At 41.4% G+C, this 24,226-nt stretch overlaps 1 protein-coding gene across 1 annotated transcript in view; it reads right to left on the bottom strand.

Annotated features, from left to right (window-relative positions):
* LOC147702954 (protein bicaudal C homolog 1-A-like) overlaps positions 1-24,226 on the bottom strand; it is a 344,675-nt gene that overhangs the window by 21,673 nt on the left and 298,776 nt on the right. The window contains exons 16-18 of the mRNA XM_086931525.1: positions 17,437-17,591; positions 12,032-12,137; positions 10,226-10,380 (exon numbers count right to left, since the gene is read on the bottom strand). Of these exons, the coding sequence (XP_086787651.1) occupies positions 10,226-10,380; positions 12,032-12,137; positions 17,437-17,591 (416 nt within the window). The remainder of the gene's footprint in view (positions 1-10,225; positions 10,381-12,031; positions 12,138-17,436; positions 17,592-24,226) is intronic.

The raw sequence follows: 24,226 nt of genomic DNA, 5'->3' as shown, positions 1-24,226 counted from the left end.
GCACCACTCATCACCACCACAGCACCACTCAGCATCACCACATTATCACTCCGCACCACCAAAGCACCACTCACCACCACCACAGCATCAGTCAGCACCACCACAGCACCACCACAGCAGCACTCAGCACCACCACAGCACTACTTAGCACCACCACAGCACCACTCAGCACCACCACAGCATCACTCAGCACCACCACTGCACCACTCAGCACCACAACAGCATCACTCAGCGCCACCCCAGCATCACTCAGCACCACCCCAGCATCACTCAGCACCACCACAGCACCACTCAGCACCACCACATTATCACTCAGCACCACCACAGCACCACTCAGCTCCACCACAGCATCACTCAGCACCACTCAGCACCACCACAGCACCACTCCGCACCACCACAGCACCACTCAGCACCACCACAGCATCACTCAGCAACACCACAACATCACTCAGCGCCACCACAGCATCACTCAGCACCACCACAGCATCACTCATCACCTCCACAGCACCACTCAGCTCAACCACAGCATCACTCAGCACCACCACAGCATCACTAAGCACCACCACAGCATCACTCAGCACCACCACAGCACCACTCAGCTCAACCACAGCATCACTCAGCACTACCACAGCATCACTCAGCACCACCACAGCATCACTCAGCACCACCACAGCACCACTCAGTGCTGCCCCAGCATCACTCAGCACCTCCCCAGCATCACTCAGCGCCGCAACAGCATCACTCAGCACCGCCACAGCATCACTGGTTCAAATATGTTCTCTCATTGTTTCAAGCTTTATTGCAAATGTCACAAAAAGATGTTAATATTTCACTTCTGTTCTTGGATTTTCGTCACAATAAAATGCACTGAACATAATCTTCATAAAAGTTATTTACAAAAGTTTAGGCTATTGCCATTATAAATTACAATAACTTTTATTTAAGTATTAATTATAAAAAATAAAATAAAAGCCATTGGTATTTGTAATAGCAATACATGTAAGTCACATAAATACAACACATATTGCGTTACAAATGCTATGGGAGTGGTGTGGCTCACTGGTTAGAGGCGGCAGACCCGAGAGCAGAGGACGGCCCGGGACCAGGGTTCAATTCCCGATGGGGCAGGGTCGTGGACCAGGGTCTGCGGATTCGATAATTCTCATCTCGGTGCCTACTCTAACCAGGGATCACACTCGGCAACTCTGGGCATTAGCTTGCCTCATCTCCACAACGAACCCCCACATACGCCGGGGATGCCTGGTTTAACCTTGGAGATACCCAGTAGGGACCATCTCACAGGGAAAGCCAGGACGCGTTCCCCAGCGATCTACTGCGCAGAGATACTCCTTCGGGAGTCGATTCTAGCGCATTACAAACCCACAATTAAATAATTAATTAATAGGTGTCACATTTGCAAAAGTTATAACTATTGGCATTGTAAATGACAAAGCTAATAATTCCGCTATTTTCCAAACCAATACATAAATAAAAAATTTGACATTTACAATACCAATAGCTCAAACTTTCTTAATGCGAGACCTATTGCATTGCAAATGCTTGTTAGATATGCCTACAACTTGGATTTACACTCCCGAGGTTTGGAATCTCCATTGGACCAACCATAGAGCAGGTAGCACCTGTATCAAACAAAAATAATACTTGGTGGCCATTTACATCTCCTGCTACTTATGGGCCATTCTGGCCTTCCTTTGGGACTGCACAAAGCATGCAATCTTCCTTCCTTCTCAGGCACCATCATCGTGATTGGTTAGTGCTAAGTCCAGTGGGAATTTCAGAAGCCGCACAAAACTGTGGAAGACTATCATCAGTTAATAAAAGGCTCTGCTGAAATTTAGGACTTCTCTGAAGATGAAATCCTTTCTTTTGCATGGATTGCTGCATCATTGAAGCTTGTGACATTTTTCCATTGTGTGGTCTCTGATTCTGAAAGTTCTGCAGGATCTGTCTGGTTGGGGCTGCTGACTGTATCGCCCCCTTCTGAGACCTCACATTTATGTTTCATAACTGAGGATTCACCTGAGCATCATTCAGTATTCTATCAGGATTCAGTTTGCACTCTGGTTTCCAATGTCCAATCTTGTTACAAATATGACAAAGAGAGCTCTTTTTCAGAGCACTAATGCTCACATTCACATTTGAATTATCATTAAAATCTTTACCTCTTAGAGAGACCATGGGGCATATGTGCAAGGGAAGTTGCGGAGTGTGTCGTTAGCCTACTTGGCTTAACGACACACTCTGCCACTTGTGAAACGCAGGGGTGCACCATATTTACAAGAATATGGTCCAGCCCTGTGTTTCCCCCTGCGCTGGCGCCAAGTTTAGCGCTTAGCGCCAACGCAGGCACTCTTGCGCCACTCTGTGAGCACAAAACAAGCCAGGGCACAAATTTAGTCAACATCCATTTTTCTAGCCCAGGAACCCACTGAAACAGTTAATAATTCCCCCGGCATTCTTCCTACCTCATCCCCTCTTCTGGCTGTTTACGAAAAAGTCCTCTTGTGGAACATAGTGGGACTAAGGACAAAAGGGGCAATTCAAATTGGGAAAACTTTCTCTCTACATACCATGTCATTGCCCTTCAAGAAACATGGGAGGCCAACGATTGCTTTTATCTAGATGGTTTGAAATCGTTTTGTAAACACGCTATCCCATCGAGTATGGGAAGAGCTAGAGGGGGTTTGCTTCTAATGTTTTCACTTAAACTTTCTTGTAAAGCTCGAATTATGGAATGTAAATCACATTACGTGTTAGCAGTAGAATTATCTTTTAAGAATCATGCTACTCTTAGTGTTACATTTTTATAATTCTTTTTCCAGAGGAAACGAGTTAGAACACTTAGAGGTTAAATCATCCTATTATGATTTAATAATTTTAGGGGATTTTAACATTCATCCGTGCTATTCAAACTGCACTATAAAGCCGGACCAGGGGGAGTCTTTCCCTTTATCCAATCATTTTGAGAATACAACCTCCGGTATCTTCTTGGAAGGCTCATAATCTATTTTACTTTAGCAAATAGATAGGCTGGTATCAGCACCTACTTACCTAGGGAATGGAAGACCCAGGTCTATTGACTATATCTTATTATCTGCACCATTAGTCCCGACCATTGAGGAATTAACTGTTTCCTAGTCATGTTTTAATGAGCACAACCCCCTCACACTTATAATTCCACTTTCTGCCATTGAAACTGAGGAGACCACTACTTGTATTACAAATAAAGATATCAGCGCCTTAAGATCAAGCTCGCAGGTTAAAATGGGAAAGGATCGTCCCAGGCAGTTTCCTGGATAATTTATATATGGCTTGTGCCCCTGAAATTCAATTTTGCCTTGACCTGTCTACACATGGCCGAACTATCTTAGAAGCCTTTGAAATAATAACTAAATAAATTTCATCTGACCTTACTGTTGTGAGTAGGGCCAGATGCTCGAAGGCCGAAAGATGGTTCAATGGTGTATGTTCAAAAACCTATAGGAAGCTTTTACAGGCCATGACATCCATCCCCAGACACGAAGCTGAAATTAGGGGCAAACAAAAGGCTTATAAATTAGCAGTCCAGAATTGAAAGCAGCAGCAAAGAGAGCAGGCATGGGAGGCTCTGGATCAAGCCAGTGTGTTGAAAGATAGTTCTAATTTGTCAACAGTCCTTTCTTCTCTGCATCTCCAAATTCAAACATCAACTGTTTAATTCCCGCCGACCAATGGGTACAGCATTTTATTCATATTTGTAGCGACACTAACTTGGGAGAAATGGAGGAGCACAGGGAAGGTGAGCAAGCTAGCACATCTCTCCATTTTAGTATAGAAGAGATCCACAACGCAATCTTATCTACATCGGGAGGAAAGGCTCCAGGCCCTCACGGGGTTCCAGCAGACTTATACAAGGCTGACCCCAATGTCTGGGCTAGAACCTTAGCACACGATTTTAATGCTGCGTGTTAACATGGTCTTCCGCTATCCTGCGGAAAGGCAGTCAATGTTCCCATTTTTAAAAAGGGCGCACAATATGAGCCTGCATGTTACAGGCCGATCTCACTTCTAGATTCTGCTGCCAAAATAATGGGCAAAGTCATACTAGATCGCCTAACGACTTGGTTGGACCATTTAAATGTCATCTCCGATGTGCAATATGACTTTAGGCCGGGCAAAGGGACCTTGGACCAATGCCTACATTTACATCTAGTGGTAGGAAAGTACACAATCACCAAAAAGGGAATATTACATTTTGCCTTTATGGACTTGACACAAGCTTTTGACTGTGTAAATAGATCAAAATTATGGTCAACTTTAAGTGACATGGGTCTTGAACGGGAGCTGGTGGTCTTTTTACATACTATTCATGAAAATAACACGGCTGCAGTGAGATACAATAAAAATGGAGATTTGACAAATTCTTGGGATGTGATGACAGGGGTACGTTAGGGTTGCATTCTGGCCCCCCTCCTATTTAGGCTCTATATTAATAAGCTAGGGGATTTTTTAATATCCAGCTGTATAGACATCACTAGGGTTGGTGACAAGAGGATACCTGCATTATTATATGCAGACAATAAGGTCCTGCTAGCCAGAACCGCTGTGGGCCTTCAACGGCTTTTAGAAGGTTTTATAGTTATTATACCTGTCTACTAATTTTAAGAAATCGCATAAAATGCCCATTGGCCCTCGAAAGCCCCTAAAGACCACATTTTATTGTAAAGGGGGCGAATTAACTAAAGTCCCAACATTTCCCTACGTGAGGTGCAAAAACTATGCAAAAAAAACCACTCTAGCCAGAGCGATGGGGGCTACACTAAATTTTGCCAAAAGACTAGGGTCCAAACCTTTCCCTGCCCTGATGAATCCCTATGGCAACCAACGGCTGCGCGGTTTGGGGCTACAAGGAAGGAAAGGATAACCAGAGAGCTGAAGATAAGTTCTTATGTAAGCTTTTGACAGTTCCACCACCCCGGCATTTATATTACATGAACAAGTAGATGAGTTATCGGTAGCCCCCTTGTTGCGCTGGCTGAGAGTTTGGGGCAGTCCTATTGTTAACTTAAACCAATTAATAATTACTGACTGTGTAGCACTGGACAGAGCTGTGCCCATCCCCTGGATAAAGTATATAATGGACTTGACAAAATAACTTGGTTGCCCAGACTTATACTATAGCCCCAAACCTATGGGCGAATCTAAAATTAGAGCCATTAAACTACAGTTTTTGGACAAGCGCCAGGGACTCAGGGAAAAAAAGGAGTTAGCAAAACCTATGGTGAGAAGATGTATCACACTACCTTTGTCAGTCAAGTCCAACCATATCTACTCGTTGTTTGTAATGCCTTTCATCGCTTCGTGCTAACCAGATTTCGATTACATTTGATTACCTGGCTTCTAGCTGTACCCCAAGGATTTACAAAACCTGTCACCTTAAAACATTGTCCTTGCAACAATTTATCTGAGCAAGATACTTTAAAACAAAAAATTCTGTGATTATTATGTTTTGCTGCATGAAAGGTTTATATTCCCATTACTCAGAGATTGTCACTTTACTCAAGTTGGGCCCGCTTTGTTGTACCTCCAAATGTTAGACTCCCCTATGGTCTGTTTTGGGGGTGCAAGTTTTTTAACAGGAGCCATTAGGTGCAGGAAAAAGTTGAGTCGTCATCAGTTTTCAGCTGTTTTTTATTCTAGTGCTCACTCTATGTAAATATTGGTACTTATATGCACACCGTTTATTGTATTTTGAACTCAGCACTTTGCAGTTTATATGATGCCCTCCGTCTTACCTTCTAATTCGAACTCTGTCCCCTGATCGACGTTAAAAATGTTCTTATTTCAAAAATGGCAAGGTTTTAAAGTTTTGTCGATGAAATGTATTTTCTTAACATGTTCAATTTTATGGTATTGAATTGTCGAATAAAGTATCTTTGACTTGACTACTTCTTCATACTATTACTTATCCCAGCTTGGGAAATGTTTTTGTGAATGAAAGGAGATCTGATCGACTCCAAGGCACATGCATTAACGCTCCTCCAAGCGCTTATCCCAAAGGGAATTCAGTAATCACTCTAGTATCGGACTCACTTGCACTAGACTCTTTCCCACCTTCACCTATTAACATGTTCACTTTCACTTTATCCCCTTCTTTCCTTGTCCATCGATCATTGATCTTCTTTAGATCTCCCCATTTTGTGCAATAATTAACTCTATTTAAATCAATCTCATACTCTTTGGCCAAACTTTCCAATTTTTTAAGCGTCATGCAAGCCTACCTAGCAGTTTCTTTGCTCAAATAGCTCAACTCAGCTTCATCATAGATATTCAATTGACTATGCCATACATAACCCTCAGAATCTCTTCGAATACTGTCATTAATTGCAATATAGGACTTCCTTTGGGCACTGGTTCTCTTTGGAGAGGCTGCTACTCTATAACTGCAAAAGTGGTAACACTTGGTGCAACAGTTACATCAGTAGATGTGCCTAATACAACAGAAAGTACTTCTACTTCTGGTGCACTTGATACAGTGGATGCATTCACACCCTCAACTACACTGGCCTTGATCTTTCCGTCCGCGTCCCCTGTGATGTTGGCCCTATTGGAGGGGGCACAACCTGATAAGAAAGTGTTATTATATATTGTAAATCGTCTATGATCCTGTCTTCTTCAAACTCATCCAACCTTGTGTCTGTGCCTTTGCTAATTCTTAACCTGATTCTCTCTCTTGTCTTCTTATTTTCTCTCAAGATGGCAGGATAAACACAAATACATTCTATCATACTTTCATGCAATGCACGCTGTTTCGAGTTCCAGCTTGCAGCCAACCAATTACTAACAGAATGTCTAATTTTCTTATGTTTTTTTCTAATATACAGCATGCTCACATACATTCGATGCCTCACACTGGGTAGGTATAGGCTGAGGTTTCAGTTCATACATCACTCGTCTCAAATTCCCAATCTTTCTCACATTAAAGGTGCCATTCAAAGGAAATTGCATGTTCTTGTCATCGGAAGTGATCCTGTTTCAGTCTGTGACCCACAAAGAAGAGTGTAAACCCTTGTTGAGTGCCAGGTCATGGGCAGGGGTGCCTTCGGTGACATGTTCTCTTCCTTATAACTTGAAGTAACAGGTATCTTAAGCACGATTCCCATTTCACCTTACTGACTTCGGCCTAGTCAATCATGTGTTACAAACAACAGAAATCCACCAATCAGAAACAGCACAAAGAGATCAATAACTAGTCCTAGAGCAGTACCAAATTACATAACCAATTACAGTATGACTTATAGCACAATTAATCAATTGCAACAAGTCCAGTTCAAAGGTTAACCAATCATAGCGCCTCTTGGTATGTCACCCACACGACAACCAAAACATCACAGCATGACTCACTGCGCTGTAACATCTGAATTCAACACTGCTAAAATACTTAAACAATCAACAATGTATACTCTGCTTCACCAAAAGGAAAGGGGAAAGTCAAATCTCCTCTAAAAGAAACCACACAAATAGCAAAATGCAGGTCTCGACTAGCAGTAACCTACTGTCTGATTTGCTCATTTACTCCTGTGCACCGTAGAATAAATAGTCACTGATCTGAATTAATGTTTATTCACAACTAGACCTGTAGTAAATCCCTAATATGGTGTGCATATGGCACCTCACAAAAAATATCTCAACCTTAACACACAAAGGGGCATGTGTATCAAGCCCATTACCTGTTCACAAACGGGACGTTTCTCAGAATCGGCCTGTTTGCGAACAGGAGAAAGGCTTTTGGGATGTATCATCCCTGAACGCCCTCGCAAAATAGGGAATCACAAAATTTGCGATTCACTATTTTTGCGAATGCATTTAAGGAATCGCAAATTGCTATTCCTTAAATGCAATGCAAGAAGCACCCAAGTTGTGCGAATGTCTTTAAGTTGGTGGTAATTTGTGATTTCTTTGAAAAATTCACTGTTTTGCATTTTGGGCATGTATGTGCGCCACATGTGCCCACATACATATTTCAGGGGTGAAACAGGGTGTCCTTGTGACACCCTTGAAATTGCATTCGCAATTTGCGAGTTCCTAATGGGTATTCGCAAATTGCGAATGGCTTCCTATTCATCCCTATGGGCCTCTAGGCCATAGGAATGAATGGTAAGGTGTTCCTTAACCCCTTCGGTGCTGATGACGAGCTCAGCTCGTCATCCGCCACGGGTGACGTGTGCGGATGACGAGCTGAGCTCGTCATGTATCGCAGAAATTTAAAAAATGCCGCACAGCGCAAAAATCACCGCAGCAGCGATGCAGTTAATTACGATTCGCAATTTGCGAGTCGCAATTAAGGAATATGTAGAAATCGCAATTATTATTGTGATTCCTACATACATTGCATTTTGCGAGTCCTTAATAGCGATTCGCAAAAAATCGCTATTAAGGACTCACAAATCGAAATTTTAATACATATGCCCCAAAGTCCAATAACAATTTTATATTTCGCAATCTTGAAATTCTGCTAAAATAAACATAATACATAATGGAACTAGTCACCACTTAAAATCGATATTCATTAACATTTCAGCATTAAATGTAAAGCACATTAGGCTTTACAAACAACACTGGACGCATAATATGGTGAAACCATGAAGGTTTATTACAGGATTTAAATAATTGCAAATATGTCAAAATTAAATAATAGCATGAAACTCAGACAGATGTTGTGTCACTTCCTAAAAGGCAAATACAGTGACCCCCTTCCCGTCAGCAATGGGCTTCTTTTATAATGTAAAATAAAATAAAATCCATATATGAATACAGATAGAACCAATCAGGTTAAATGGAAAGCAAAACAGTTTCTAAAATTATATTTCTGAGGACTATCCAACAGATTCACTTAATTCAGCTCCCCTCCCTGGTACTCTTAAGGCACAAATATCGCTACTTATTATACAAGGTCAAGGTTTCATGAGAATCACAACGTGGTCTCAATAGGTGAGGCTTTGGGAACATTGGCTCTCAGTAAAGCAGTGCACTATAGAGTCCTGAGTAAAATAAACCTCATTGTGTACCGGAAAGGTGACATTACATCTCAAAGCAATGTTTACAAAGTTACTGGTGCATGAATCGTCTGTGTAGTGAGTATTCAGAAATGAAAGGATGACTGTGTGCTGAAAGATGGCTGCAAGTAAAAGTTTGCTATTATGGACTTGGGGCCTACATTGACTAACGTAAGCATTAGCGTAGTTCGCTCGACATAATGTCTTGATTTTAATCGTATGTTAATTTGTTTTTATCGTGCTTAATGCCATTATGCATACAACTCTTTGCCAGCTGCAGCAGGCCATCATGTCTCTGATCACTTTTCAATAAAGTGAACTTGTTTTCCAAATGCACCGTTTTGCTTAAAGGATACAGGGCTACATTCAAAAACAAAAGTTTACTTTTCAAAGGTTTGTTTAAGAGTTGGTAGTGGTTCCCTTCATGTCTTCCTAATCCACAGCAAACATTTTTTTCATTTAACTATTAAAGGAGAATGGGCCCCAATGAGACCCATTACCTCCCCAGCTCTGGAGTTGGTACATTTTCATTGTCTTGTGGCTGAATTTAATTTTGATACATATCACACTGATTCAGTATTTGGAAGGGTCACCTGCACCAGACCCCTCCCTGCAGGAACACTGATTTTTACCAACTCCTACAATGTGATTACTATACTCAAAAATGCTTTTTACCTGTTGCAAACATTAGAATCCGAGTGCTTGTAATTGTTAAAATGCTTAGTACACGTGACCCAAGCTGCCTCATTTGAACTTTTCTTGTGGCTGATATTTTTTTAAATATTTGTAAAGTTCATATACAAACATTTACATTTTTTTGTGTGTTAGAAAACATTTGATATCCTGCAGCCTTTCCTTTCATACTTCCTGAACCCCAGCATGGTTCCCATTCCAAAATTCCTTCACTTTGTAATACATGAAAACTAAAAACCAATCTCCATATTAGATAATCAACTGTTTGTCAATAGAAAATGCACGGCACTTGACTTCTAGCTTTTAACAAAGAATAAAAACAAAATTGAATGGCCTTTTTATTGATCATTCCCTTCTGTGCTCCTGAAATGTTGTCTTGGAGTGTGCTGCAGCAACTCCCGCACCCCCACTTCCATTGCCCCTGTTCACTCAAGGAACCACTGAAGCCTAGTCAACATTTGCTTGAGACAGCCTACCTCTTGCTGCTGAAAGATGTCCGTGTACTTGCTTAGTCCCAGCTTGCTGAACAGCTCAGGCAGGTCAGTGGTCTGTTTAAACGTTGCACTGAGGAAATGGGAGCTGTTTGTGGAAATGCTTTCGAAGTAATTACTGCTGCTGAGTAGGTGGTCGTCTATAAACAAAGTAGGAAAGGAGATACAAAATCAATATAAAAAATATTAGATCCTTTTATCACAAATTAACAAGTTAGAGGTCTCTAGGCACTGTACTTCCTATTGTTTGGATACAACACTGTATTTCATGCAGAAATACATATTTCCTAGGAGGGATTGTGATGCAGTTCGTAAATCAGAAAATTCATCATTAAAGTCAGAGCCCAATTTTTACTATATCTTGTTTTCATAACACATCTGTGAATATCACTGAGTTTTAACCCCTTTGCCGCGGGGCTAATTCCCCTGCGGCGCTGGGGGGTGGGGGGGTGCGCGCAGCACCACCATGCTTGTGACGAGCTCAGCTCGTCAGGCTACACGGGGGCGAGGTGCTCATGATGAGCTGAACTCGTCATGACCACACCCGTTTGCGTGGAACGCTCAGCACAGCAGGGGAATTATCCCCGCGTTTGAGCGCCGCACGGGTCATGACGAGATCAGCTCGTCAGGAGCAAAGCGCAACCGTGCCTCATGACGGGCTGAGCTCGCCATGAGCACGGGAGGGGTTAATAAAAATAAAGACCTTGAATTCTACTCAAGCTCATAAAGAGTCCAAGGTGGTAGTTATGGATCCCTGAAGAATGCCTCAGAGACGATTGGGCATCTAATGTTGGCAGAAACATATTGGCCTAGCTACTGTGACGGTGTAAGACATTGCCCTCAACCAACCATCCCACTTGTTTTCAATCTTCCCTATGGTTCCCACTAATAAAGGTAATTGACCAGTGGACTATAAGGTATTTTTAATACACTGATCTGGATCCTTATTTTATCCAGTAGCTTTTAGCTAAGAACTCCCTCCTGCACCGAGACCAACAGGAAGTCAAATCCGCCCTGGTGTCAATAAAGACACTCCGGAGCCTCACTAGAGCACTATAGACCAAGCGCAGGTCATGGCGTAAACGTTTCTCTTTTTCTGCTGTCCCGCTTGGACGGTCTCAGCCTGCTTTTCTTCTGGCGTAAAAGGTTTTTATTATCTTAATGGGGCCATGTGTTTGGCCCCATAAAGATAAGAAACCTTTTACGCCAGAAGGAAGTCAGGCCAGGCCGTCCAAGTGGGACGGCCGAAAAAGAGAAAAGTGTACGAAATCAACACCTCTTTCCCAATGGCTGGCCACCGTTTAGCATAACCGGTGACGCTTGCCAATGGGAAAGAGGGGCAGAGCTTAAAGCCCGCTAGTGAAAGCTACTACAAATCATTAAATCTCGCCAGAGAGACTGCGCATGTGCAGCCTACGCAGGCTCGACCTAAAAAACTATGTAACAGTGATTCTTGTGGGGAGGAAAGATAGATACACTTAGTACAGGGTGAGGCTTCATGGGTGCAAGGAGGGGACGAGCAAGCTCCCACACAGATTTCCAAGTGGATTTAGCTGCATTTATTTCCTTATTAACTGGAATGGTAGGTTCTGAGGGCTGCCATCCTAGGTATAGTATAGAAAATGAAATGAATAAAATACAATGATAAAGCAGTGATTAGTTTCTGAGGACAAGATGGAAGAAATGGGTTCAAGAAGAATCCCTTTTAAGTGTAAAGAGTGTTCCCTGTGGAGGAAAACCTTAGATTTTTGTATTACAAGTGACTATAAATATCAGTGTGCTTGTCTGTACCTTGGGAAGAAGATGGAGGACTTTGGGCTGCTGTGACGGTGGATTCTTTACGCTCCCTCCAGTTCCTCGATTGACTTCCACCAAGTGTTTTGTCATTATTCCACACCTTAAAAATTGAAAAATGTAATCATTACCATTATGTGATATTATAGGTCTTACATTACTAGCATAGCTAGTGTATGTGTTATAAATATAGCAAAGGTACAGCTGGTCACTCCAGGTTACTGTACACCCTTGAAAATGGAAGGCTAGGTATGAAGTGGCAGTGAAAGATGTGAAGGTGATATTTAAAATCATAAAATATTTTAATGCAATGTGCGGGGATTTCATGCTAATCTACTCAAATGGGGAAAATAGTAAACTGTTACAAAAATAACTGGAGCAACTTGGTTTGTTACTGGGATCTAACTCAACTTAAGTCTCCAAAACTGCTTGTCATCAATGGTGGAGTGGGAAAAAGCTATGAGCAATCTTTAAAGGAAGCCGCTTCAGTTTGTCTTGTGTTACCGGTTAATGTGGGATCTGTGACATGATGGACTATTTCCAGCCAACGATTCATTCAGTATTTTCTCATGAATGCAAGATGGTTCATTGAGAAAAACGCTTGATGCTGACCCCAGCTTTAATCTGCAGGTCACAAGTTTGAATCCAACTAGGCAAAGTCAAGGCAGCCTTTCTTACGTCTGCAGGTGGTAAATTGATTACTATTAAATTTGGTAATATTAACACCTGTTATTTACATCGCGAATGTGTGGCAAGATATGTTCACTCAAAATCTATTTCTGTTCTCACTATTACCTTACATTTCAGAGTTCTTTAAATCCATTTTAGTATGAAGTTTGGCTGCTTTTCTGTTTCTCTTTTCTGGGAATGTTGCTGAGGCTGCCGGAGAGCCAGTCTAAGACACACTAGATTGATAAGTAAGGGACTGGTAGAACCAGGGTAACTCAGATGAGGAGCGCCCCCCCCCAACTTTTTCCACAAATGCTAATTTTCCCATTAAATAATTATAGCACCAACTGCAGGTCAACCTTAAGTTTACATCTTGCTCCCTGGGCAGTGTGACTTCACCCTGCTCTCTCTTTGGTGTTGACAAGGAATTAGGCAGAACACACACTCCTTAGAGGCTTGTCCAATAGGGGACCAGTCCCATATTTGGGCATGCTCGTGGTTGAGAGGGTTTTTGATAGTCTGGTTCACAATTTGCCTTTGGGTGCATCCTTTATAGCCCAGGTAAATCTTGTCTTTGCTAAATCCACAAACCTGTTCTACAGGCAAGGTTTTCGTGCATTGGATAACATTGAAAGAGACTACCAATCAATGCTCGTCCTTACTCAAACCCAATCTCCCCTATCCAAGGCCTAGAGACGCTAATAAATCCAGCATTAGCTGGACCTGCTGCTGCTAGCTTAGAAACGGGCAAGTATTTTAAGATATTTTTTTCTAAAAACAATGTTATGTTGCAGGGTATCCATCTGATTGTGTGATTTTAAAACACTTATCAGCCTTGGATGGAACAATCTGATTACTCCATTTGGGGATTATAGCTATTGTGAGAGGCCAGCAAAGGAAGCATTCTGTGTTGCCAGATCCCAACAACCCTCTGGTGTGCTGTGGGCCTTGGGAGCAAAGTGGGAGCAGGAGATGTCTCTTACCTTAACGACAGGTTATAAAATTGTCTCCATTCTGTAGAGGCCCTCCCTAAACCTTTCCAATGTTCACAGATGACAGGCTGTCCAAGCCTCTACCCATGCTTTTGCTGAGAGAAAAGCTCAATCAAGCACAAAAAGTAGGAAAACATAAGCAAATGCTTTGGGTGATTGGGCTTCCATTTCAGCTATTCAAAGGAAGGTGCTGTGACAGGCATTCGTGGACTGGTACATGCAGTAGAAGAAGCTTGGAAAGCACGGTGGAGAATTAAGCCATTTTATTCAGTGTCTTTAAGATAAGAGGTAGCTCCTGCCCTTGCAATGCCCATTAGCTTTTTTAGGGGGAGAGTGGTAATTCCATAATTGGATTTACCAACAAGGTGCAGGCAATAATTCCTACATGAAGTATGATTATTTAGCTTTATATTTATGTCTCGTCCACATTTGCTTTTTTTAATCATTCTTCCTTTCTCTTGCTCTTTTGAGGGATTAGCCTGTATAATCAAAATGAGTGAGAACCAGGCTACAGATATAACATTGTTTAGCTGGCCCCTCACTCTAATTATTTCTTCTTTAACTATTTATACTCTTGGATTGTACAAATGGGAACCATTAGTGATCAAGTAAAATGTGAAGAAAAGTCTCCTGGTTAACGACAGCAATTTGGAAGGCCGAGCAGAGCACAAGACTGCTAGATCTTCACAATGGATTATGTAATCAGATCGTAAAATACTGTTTATTCAATGCTAAACCCTCGAGTGGGTATGTGCCATAATCAATTTACAAATATTGTCTGGAAATTCAGTTTGGTTTGAATGACTTACAGTTCCATGTACAAATATTTGTGCATGTACTGCCATAGGCTCAGATTGATGTGTATTCCTCTACTGGGCATGGAAGTGTGTCAGCTTAGCTCTTTTATGGGTTTTAGGGCTTGACTATTGATGAGTGGACTGCAAAGATCTGTTCACGCCCAATGTGCTTCTTGTTTCCACCTCTTACGGAATTCTGCTCAGTGCCTAGAGAGAAAGGATCTGGCCTTCTAAGAGTTGTTCTTCAGGTCTTCTCAAGATAACCTCTTGGCATTGCTTGTGTCTACTTAATTCCTTTATCACCTAGCGGGGATCTGCATACGAACTACTTTACTATGCTTCATCATGGGTACTCAGAGCAAATAAGTCCCATGTATTTTACTAACGCGAAATGGCTCCTGAGGGCAGTGTCAAAGGGTGGACAAAAATCCAACTTTGCATTAGGTAACTCAAGGATGTTCAGAAGATATTCAAGGTCTTTGGTCATAGCTTGTCATTTTAAACAAAAACAAAAGGGCTAATGATGAATTAAAAACCATAAACTGGATAGTCAGATTTCCCTGGCTGGGCATGTACCCATTATTTTTAGCTAGGTGACATTTAGAATTTGCATGAGGGTTTTAGTCCAGGCTTCCAAACGTCTTCGAGTCCACTTTTGTATTTAGTTCAAAGTACAAAGGTAAGCCACAGCCATAGGTGGAAGCCTACTATTGAAGTTACTTTCTGATTATAATCATATGTGCATAATAAAATTAATGATATGAATCTATTGCAATTGAAACTAAAACTCTGAGATATTTAGAAAAGCGTTTTTCTGGGATATGCTTAACTAGGCCTCAAATAGGCCCCAGCTCCATGTTTAAAAATATGTCTGCTGTTGTCTCATAATTAGGGCTCCTGGTTTTATGGTATTTATTTTCTTGACATTTCCGTCTGTATTTATCCATATTTATTTTTTGCAAATTTTATCTGTATTTATCCACTTTTATTTCAGGTTTTACAAGACAAATGAAGCAAAAATAGCACATTTCCACATTTATTTAAACAATAAATGCATACTCTTATCTGAATGTATGGCCGTTTTCAATAGTATGAAGTCCGAAAGATGATGAGTGACCTCAAGCTCTAATGAGCTGCACTCCATTCATTTCAAAGGGAGAGTACGAGGAGGTCAATATTCCCAGTGATGTAAAGTAAAATGATGCCCCCCTGCAGAATGTGAAGAGGGCCACCCGTTTTCCACCATATCTCCCAGATATTCATTGGGCAGTATGGGCCCAACCTGAAGTGATGAAACCCTGAAGGTGCTTCAGGGACTGTGTTCTGCCCTTGAATAGTTTCAAAAGTGCTTCTCAGTAGGAGGAAATACAGGCCCAAATTTACTAACAGATTGCTTGGTAGGTTAGCCGTTTTTTAATAGAGCCACAACGCAAAATGTGTTTTGAGATTTATAAAAACCATGCAAAGCTTGTGTTGTGTACCTTTGCGTTACTTTCTTAAAAAAGGTACTTGCGTTACTTTGCGACTTAAAGCGTTACAATGGGTGGAGCTTGGCTATTTCTTTGCTACCACCCATGTATTTGGACACAAACCCAGATGTACCAAAGCCTGTAAACCTTGTTTTGCAAAAGAATGGAAATGAGAAATGTCTTTATTTCTCCTAGTTATTTCTCGCCAAGTCTGCTGCATTCTACATCAAACATACAATGAGGAATACGCTTCTAAGAATTGGTTTTGTTCAGGAATGTGCCCCTTTCTGCACAAAAACTATCCTCCCCATAACGTAGGCCCCTTTGCACCATGACGAAAGGATGCCTGCGTTGACGCACGCCAGGCACAAGTGTGCCAGCACAAGGAGAGAGCTCAACAGTGCCATATCCTATGGCGCAGTTCAGCACTTTCGCAGTGCTGAACACAGCAACCTGCTTTGCTGTGCTGAATTGCATAAACTGTTAGTAATCCGTGCCACAGATGTTAAAACATTAGTGCAGAACATGGACTTTTTAAAGGTTCAGCCACAGAAACAAACAGTTGTCAATACATACACTTCTTTGGCTTTCATCAATATTGAATCATTCAGTCTGACTTCAGTATTGGAAATGCAGAGCTTTCAAATATCAAAGCTTCGGTTCCTCCACATACAGTTTAAACAGTGTGAAAATTCCCTGCAACAAATGTTTATTATCTAATGAGTCTGGCTAAGTTTGATAGAGTAGTGGGAGCTCAATTTGGGACTGGATAAGGAATTCACATTGTAGTTTATTATCATTATAATAATTAACCATTTGCTGTGTGTTTATTGTCAGAGGGGAGCATGAGATGGACAGTGAAACATCAACAACCCAATGCAATAACTAGAGAGGGAAACCCATTGGAATTTGAGCATCTCCAATTTGTTACACATAAACACGCAAATCACATACCATTTCCAAGGACTATTATCAAATCACAATAACTTTAGTTATCAGCTCAGTTGTTTTTCTAAAACTTTCTTTATTGCAATTTTCTTGGCATACTGCGCATTTGGAAACAGTTATATCACATGGACCACCCCATACAATAAACAAGACATTCTCCGGTCCGAGGTTAATGAACCAATATGGGCGTCCACTGAGGCGCCTATCAGACCCCCAATCAGCAAAAGCATTTACCATTATGAATCACGTTATTGTTTTTTATAACTTGTAAACAAACCCCCCCTTAACCCCCCCCCCCCCCCTTCCCCACCGGGTCCACCCAACCAAGGTCCAGTTATCAAACATTCAATTTGGGGCTTCCTCCCGTCTCACCTCCTGTCTGGGGGACTCCGTTTCCTCATGACTAGCTCCCGTGGCTGCCGTCTGTGCGGAAATAGGGGAATTCCCCCCTATCTCTTAGATCATTAACCCCCATGCCTGCAACAAATTATCAGCTCAGTTGCTCAGAAAGAAACAAAATACTTTACCTGAGAATTCTTTGCCAGATAAGAGATGTATCGTCTGCGGTTCACACCCTGGAGCTCCTTTACCGCCTCAGCAGGCATTGACTTAGAAAATCCAAGGCCGCTCCAAGTATCCGTGGGCGTCCTCACCTCTGTGACCACAGGTTTTCTTTGCATAGCTGAATTCAAAAAAGGGGAAATAATTACAGCAAAATGTGCCAAGAAATTATTTTGCTGAGTTTAGAAATAAGCATGCTTAAAAAGGTGCAAGAAAATGAGCATCCATGCAAAACTGGTGTAGTTGTTTTTGGCAGACTCGTTCCACCAAGGGTGCAAACCACTAATTTCTATTGGCACTTTTCCTTTAACAAGGAGGGATGGCAGAAGCAGTTTGCCCTTGCGGTATGCGTATTCCAGTGTGTTCATTGTGCTAAAATGGCAACATAGGGAGGGTTTTTATCAGAGAAACTGTAGCAAAAAACAATGGTTTATCGTCACTACAGGAGGACGAAGCCAAAATGCCAGTTGGGTAGGACATGCCTTCCCTGCTCTTCCGTCTGCCAGCGGCCAAAAGATGATCATCGAGCATGGCTGACCTCAAAAGTCAGATATCGATCGGGTAACAGGGAAGAACCTACCCAGAAACATTGGCCTGCTAAACTGACCTCGGACTGCGCTGCTTGTCTGGAGTGATAGGAGCTGTCCGGCATGCAAGATGGCCCCCACGGCATGCAAGATGGCGGCTGCCACCTTGACGGTTCTCTCCCCGCACCGCTGGTATTCTGCTGTCCCGGTCGGTACAAAAATAAGCAAAAACCCCTAATGCCAGTATTTTTAGCCCTTATCTGTACATACTCCAAACAGCAAATAAAAATAGAAAAAACTTTTAAATATGTTCTAGAGCTACGTTAACGATCCCTGCCTAATAATTAAAGTTAAAACAGGCAGGAAAGTTATATTACAAATGAATACATTCGATTTTGTTCATAGTTCTATTTAGTACCAAGTCTAGGCATTTGCACACTCTTAAAACTATAACAAATGGTCAGTGTTTTTATTTCGGAAAGGTGGCAAATGATACAAGGGAAAATAGGATACATTATATAAAGGCCCACACAGATCTGAGGCCTCAAACCTCCATGTGAACCTTTCAGGTTAGAGACAGTTTTAGGCCCCTGTAATAACACAGACCCCTGCACAGAAGCAGAGACGTGATGAATAACAATGTGTAGTAATAAACAGGTCACATCACAAGTTAAATGGCATGAAACATCTTGTGGATAGTTTGCTGAGCCGCTGCCCAAAAATAGATCATATTTCCCGTCAGTCTCAGAGACTGTGGTTAGTGCAGATCTCACAAAAATAGGTCACCACAATCTCCATCTGTAAGAGGGATCAGTCAAGATACATCAATTATGTAAGCGCTCACTTCTTCACTGTGATCTGTGGTCTATCACACTACCTGTCTTGATACCTACACAGGATATGACAAGCCTAGCCCGAACACATACATAGGATGGATGACGAGGTGCACGTACTGCCTTGGAACATAATGACTCAAGTGCCTGCTTCTACAGAAACCGCAGCTTCACACTTAAATGACTAGATGGCTTGGTGAAAGAAAACACATGCAAAAAGGTCAGATAAGCTTGGCCAATAAGCGTTGAGCAGGATATAACCATGCGCTGCGCAGTTAGATAAACATATCTTTGCTCCGCTTAAATTCCAAGAACCGAGACCCACATAGGGGGATTCCACACTCATCATGTGAGGCTAGGCCCACCTACACAAGCTTCTGTTTCTGAGAAATCGCTACATCTACTAATGCTATTTTGTATGTCTTGTGTGAACATTGCTTACGTCAGCAATTACCGTGTAACCTTTTCCTTTGTGGTTTGGGGGAATAAATAGCGCTGTTTTGAGCTGTACTTCAGACTTCAGGTTGCATCTCCACAGAGGTGAACTGATCACTCCAGTAGTGACTGATCTTCACTGCAATATTGTAATAAACCCATATTGCCTTGTCAACGTGTTTTCTTTCTTGTTGTTTGTTCAACAGATTTTCCCTCCAACACAATCCTAGATACACTGTTAACTTGGTTGGGGAACGTTAAGCAGACCTTTGGCTAAGCAGCCTGTTAGCAGAGTATGCGCACTCCATCAGAATGCAACTTACTCGTGAGACACTAGCTCAGATGGAACTGTGAGGTGGGGGGCAGCCTGATTACCTGCCCCCCCCCCCATCTGTGGTGCAGGGGTGTAGAAGAGCAGCTGCTGGAGACTCAAAGAGGAATCACCCAAGAAATCGAGTTGTCAGATATTTGTATGGCAGTAAGTGGTATGCTTGCTACATCCCACAGACTGTAAGTGCCTAGCATTACTCTATGCACTCTTTGAGGCACTAGAGAGGTGCTAGAGTGTGACAGATCTGCGCAAAAGGATATAAAGCATTCATTTTGGGAGCATGGCAGCTTGAACAAATTTTGCTCATTGGGTCTGGTAGGGCATGGACCACCGCCCCATAATTTCTTGTTTGAGGATTAGCCCATAGCTCCCACCAGCCTAACATAGCATGGGAGGGGCACGACTAGAATCACATACTTGGCCCCGTAGGGCCCGAGCGGACTGTGTAGAGGCAAGCGCTCTGCTCTTCAAGTGCTACGCCGGATTTGGGAAGCAAGGACTGATGAGTTCTGAAACAAAGTTGCTCCCAGGCCTACATTGGACGAGGGGTGTCTGGCTCAGAGCTACCACCCAACCTGCAGGCCCCAGACTAATAGACTATGGTGATTTTTGGTGATGGATGACCACCGCAATAAAATGAGTCATGACCACACATTAAATATTCAAGAGTGCTCCCAAGATTTTACCCCAGTACTAGTAGAATATTGTCGGTGTGGGCAATCTTACAACTGTCACTCTATAATTGCCTTCGGGTACAACAAAAAGGACGCTAACTTTCACCACATGCACATCACATCAGCGCAATAAAAACTTGTGGCTGCTCCAAGGGATCAGCTCCAGCAGTCGGGACGGGTGACAACTCACCTTCAGAGACACTTGGGATGAAGACCCCCTTGTAAAATCCTTCCTAGAATATTCATTCACTGCACTCAGAGATGATTTACAGACAGTGAAGCAAGACTTTACAAAATAGCCCAGAAAAGTCAAACAAGAGATGATGGAAATAGGCACTAGAGTCTCAGCAATGGAAGATACTAGTGCGGCGTGGAAAGTAGTTGTTGTAATGTTGCATCAAGAGATACTCTTGCCATATGGACCTTTAGTCCCAAGCAGAAGATTTGGAAAAATGCTCCAGAGATAATATTTAAGAATACAGGGGGATCCTTCCAATGCGGAAGGCTCTAACATCCTCCTGTATGTGCAGAAACTGTTTCAGCATATTTTGTCCGCAGACCATACCAGTGAAATTGAGATTCACAGAGAGCACAGATTCAGGAGATCCGTGGCCAAAAGAAATCAAGCACCAGACGTAGCATGCAATCATAATTTCACAGTGAAGGAGGACATTCTCCTGTCAGCACTAAGAGAATTCCCATCAAATTCCTAGAACATAAAATCTCACTTTTTCAAGACCTGTTAGCCATTACCCTTCAGCGCTGAAGAGACTTTAAGCCACTTATGGACTTTCTTGAAACACAAAATGTCAAGTACGGATGGGGGCATTATCTTTAACTGGCCAGACTTGTTGTATCAAGTACTTTCACTCACAGAGTCACGTACAATCCTGGGTCTTCCAGAGGGATATGGCTCATAGCAACCTCGTGAGCAGGGTGCAGAGTAGAAATATTGCCGCAAAAATATTGTGGGACTGAAATATCGCCGCAAAAAATATCGAGGGGAAGAAATATCAACAACAAAACTATAGTTGACAAAAATATCGACTGACAGGTAAGTAATATCGATTACATAAATATTGTTGTAATAAATATTGTTTACAAAAATATCGATTTATTAATAATTTGATGTATTTTAGTGTTTTTTATGAGAATTGTTTGTACATTTATTATATGTTTTAGAGTTTTACCAGTTAATTTATTTATTTAGGTTTATTTATTTTAAGTTTAATTCTGCGTTTTTAGTTCCGTAGCGGGTTGTGGGTTTATAGGGGAAAAGGGTGGGAAGTAATTATCAAATTTATTCAATAATGAATGTGTTGATTGATTAGTTAATAATATTTTAATAATTAGTTGTTAATGAATTTCAATGTGTTAATTAATAAATAATTATGTTAATTGCAGAATTAATTTTAGGTGTGTGTTGTGGTGTTCATATGTGTAAATTGTGTGAAGGGTGGTAAGTAATTACTTTTTTATATTGATTAATTATTAAATACTTTAAAATTAATTACCATTAATTAATTGGTAATTATTAATTGTTATTGCGTAATTAATTTTAGTTGTGTGTTTTGGTGTTAATATGTGTAAATGGTGTGAAAGGTGTTAAGCAAATAATTTTTATTAATTAATTGGTAATTATTGAATTTAATTGTGTAATTTATTGTAGGTGTGTGTTGTGGATTTTATAGTGTTAAATAACGGGTAAATGTTTTTTTATTTTCTTTGGTAATAATAATATATTTAAAATTATATAATAATTATGCTAATTTTGGAAATGTAATTTAATAAAAATGTGATTGTTTTGTTTTTTATTGATTTGTGATCCAGCGCTTTCCCTACTGTTGCACTCACTGGAGTGTGAATAGTAATTTTTACCCCTCCGCTATCCTGCGCTTTCCCTACTGTTGCACTCATTGGAGTGGGAATAGTCATTTTTACCTCTCCGCTATCCGGCGCTTTCCCTACTGTTGCACTCACTGGAGTGGGAATAGCAATTTTTACCCCTCCGCTATCCAGCGCTTTCCCTACTGTTGCACTCATTGGAGTGAGAATAGTAATTTTTACCCCTACGCTATCCCGCGCTTTTCCTACTGTTGCACTCACTGGAGTGGGAATAGCAATTTCTACCCCTCCGCTATCCTGCGCTTTCCCTACTCTTGCACTCATTGGAGTGGGAATAGTCATTTTTACCCCTCCGCTATCCGGCACTTTCCCTACTGTTGCACTCACTGGAGTGGGAATAGCAATTGTTACCCCTCCGCTATCCAGCGCTTTCCCTACTGTTGCACTCATTGGAGTGGGAATAGTAATTTTTACCCCTATGCTATCCAGCGCTTTCCCTACTGTTGCACACACTGGAGTGGGAATAGTAATTTTTACCCCTCTGCTATCCAGCACTTTCCCTACTGTTGCCCTCATTGGAGTAGGAATAGTAATTTTTACCCCTACGCTATCCAGCGCTTTCCCTACTGTTGCACTCACTGGAGTGGGAATAGTAATTTTTACCCCTACGCTATCCAGCGCTTTCCCTTCTGTTGCACTCACTGGAGTGGGAATAGTCATTTTTACCCCTTCGCTATCCAACGTTTTAACTACTGTTTTAATTTTGTTATTACATGTTTGTATTTTTTTTATAGTTTAATGTGTTAATTAAATATAGAATATTTTATTTTAACTTATTTATACATGTGTTTATTTTTTTATTTTTGTAATTAAAAAAGTTTATAAATTCAATAAACATTATAGTTAATTAAATGTATTTAGGTAAATATATGTATATGTACCCTTTTTTGTGTTTATATTCTATAAATTAAGTTTATTAGTTATAATTGTTTTAAATATATATAAAAACGAATTTATTTGGTTAATAATATTAATATTATTTAACTATTTTATTTTAATTTATGTTATATTTTTCACATCTATATTTTTTACATCGATATTTTTGAGTCAATATTACTGTACTTACCTGTTTAAGTATAGGGTTTCGATATTTTTTTAATCAATATTTTTACATCGATATTTTTTTCATCGATATTTATGTAATCGATATTTTAACATGGAACTGTAGGCAAAAAAGTGAGCCGTTCTTCCAAAAATGGTCGGCTGGATTATTCCAGAAGGTGTCAAAATGGAAAGCGGCGTTGGATAGTCTACAGTGACCCAATGCCCACCTGGAGACATGAAAGATCAAATGGAGAGAGCTGGGAGCACTTAGCGTAAATGTTTGGATGGGGAAAGCAGGAGAGTGCCTGTGTGGGGGTGCTGGTGAGTGGGGATACTGACCATAAGTCATCTTGAATGCCCAGGTCTCCGACCGAGATGCCTTTTCATTCAAAGTATTGCAACCAATGGGTGGACCTGGACTCCATACCATCACTGGTTTGACACATAGGGCCATATTTACGAGTTTAATGGTGCAGGGCAGCACAGCAAGCCACCTTACTGCACTGCCCTGCGTCACAGGGAAAGGGCAGTAATGCACCGTATTTATCCAATACAGCTCATTCCTGTCCTTTCCCCTTGCACTGGTACCATTTTGGCAGCCTAAAAACAACGCAGGCACCCTTGCACCATGGTGCAAGGATGGCTCCGTTGCATGCAGGATTGTTTTTTGTGCAGGACGGGGCACCTTCCTGCACAAAAACAATCCTGAGAGGCTTTTTCTTCTTTCTATGTGTGCTGCAGAATGCAGGAAAAAACTAGGAGAAATAAAGATATTTCTCATCATTACACCTCACCTGGGGAGGTCCTTAAAAACCTGGGAATGCATCAAAAATCATGGGAGTTGTGTGTGAACACCCACTGCAAAGCCCATGGAACGCCTCCCTTGCAGAAAGTAAGGCAGCACAGCAATTTGCACTGTATTACTTGGTTCCAATTTTTGAAGCCATTCAAAGCCATGCAGAGTGACTTTGCATGGCTTCATAAATCTGACTTAGAGGCTTGCGTCA

Source organism: Lissotriton vulgaris, chromosome 7, assembly GCF_964263255.1.
Source record: "Lissotriton vulgaris chromosome 7, aLisVul1.2, whole genome shotgun sequence".
In the NCBI taxonomy this organism is placed as follows: Eukaryota; Metazoa; Chordata; class Amphibia; order Caudata; family Salamandridae; genus Lissotriton; species Lissotriton vulgaris.
Note: the sequence above shows the minus strand (reverse complement) of the source record. Positions and strands in the feature narration are given on the sequence as shown.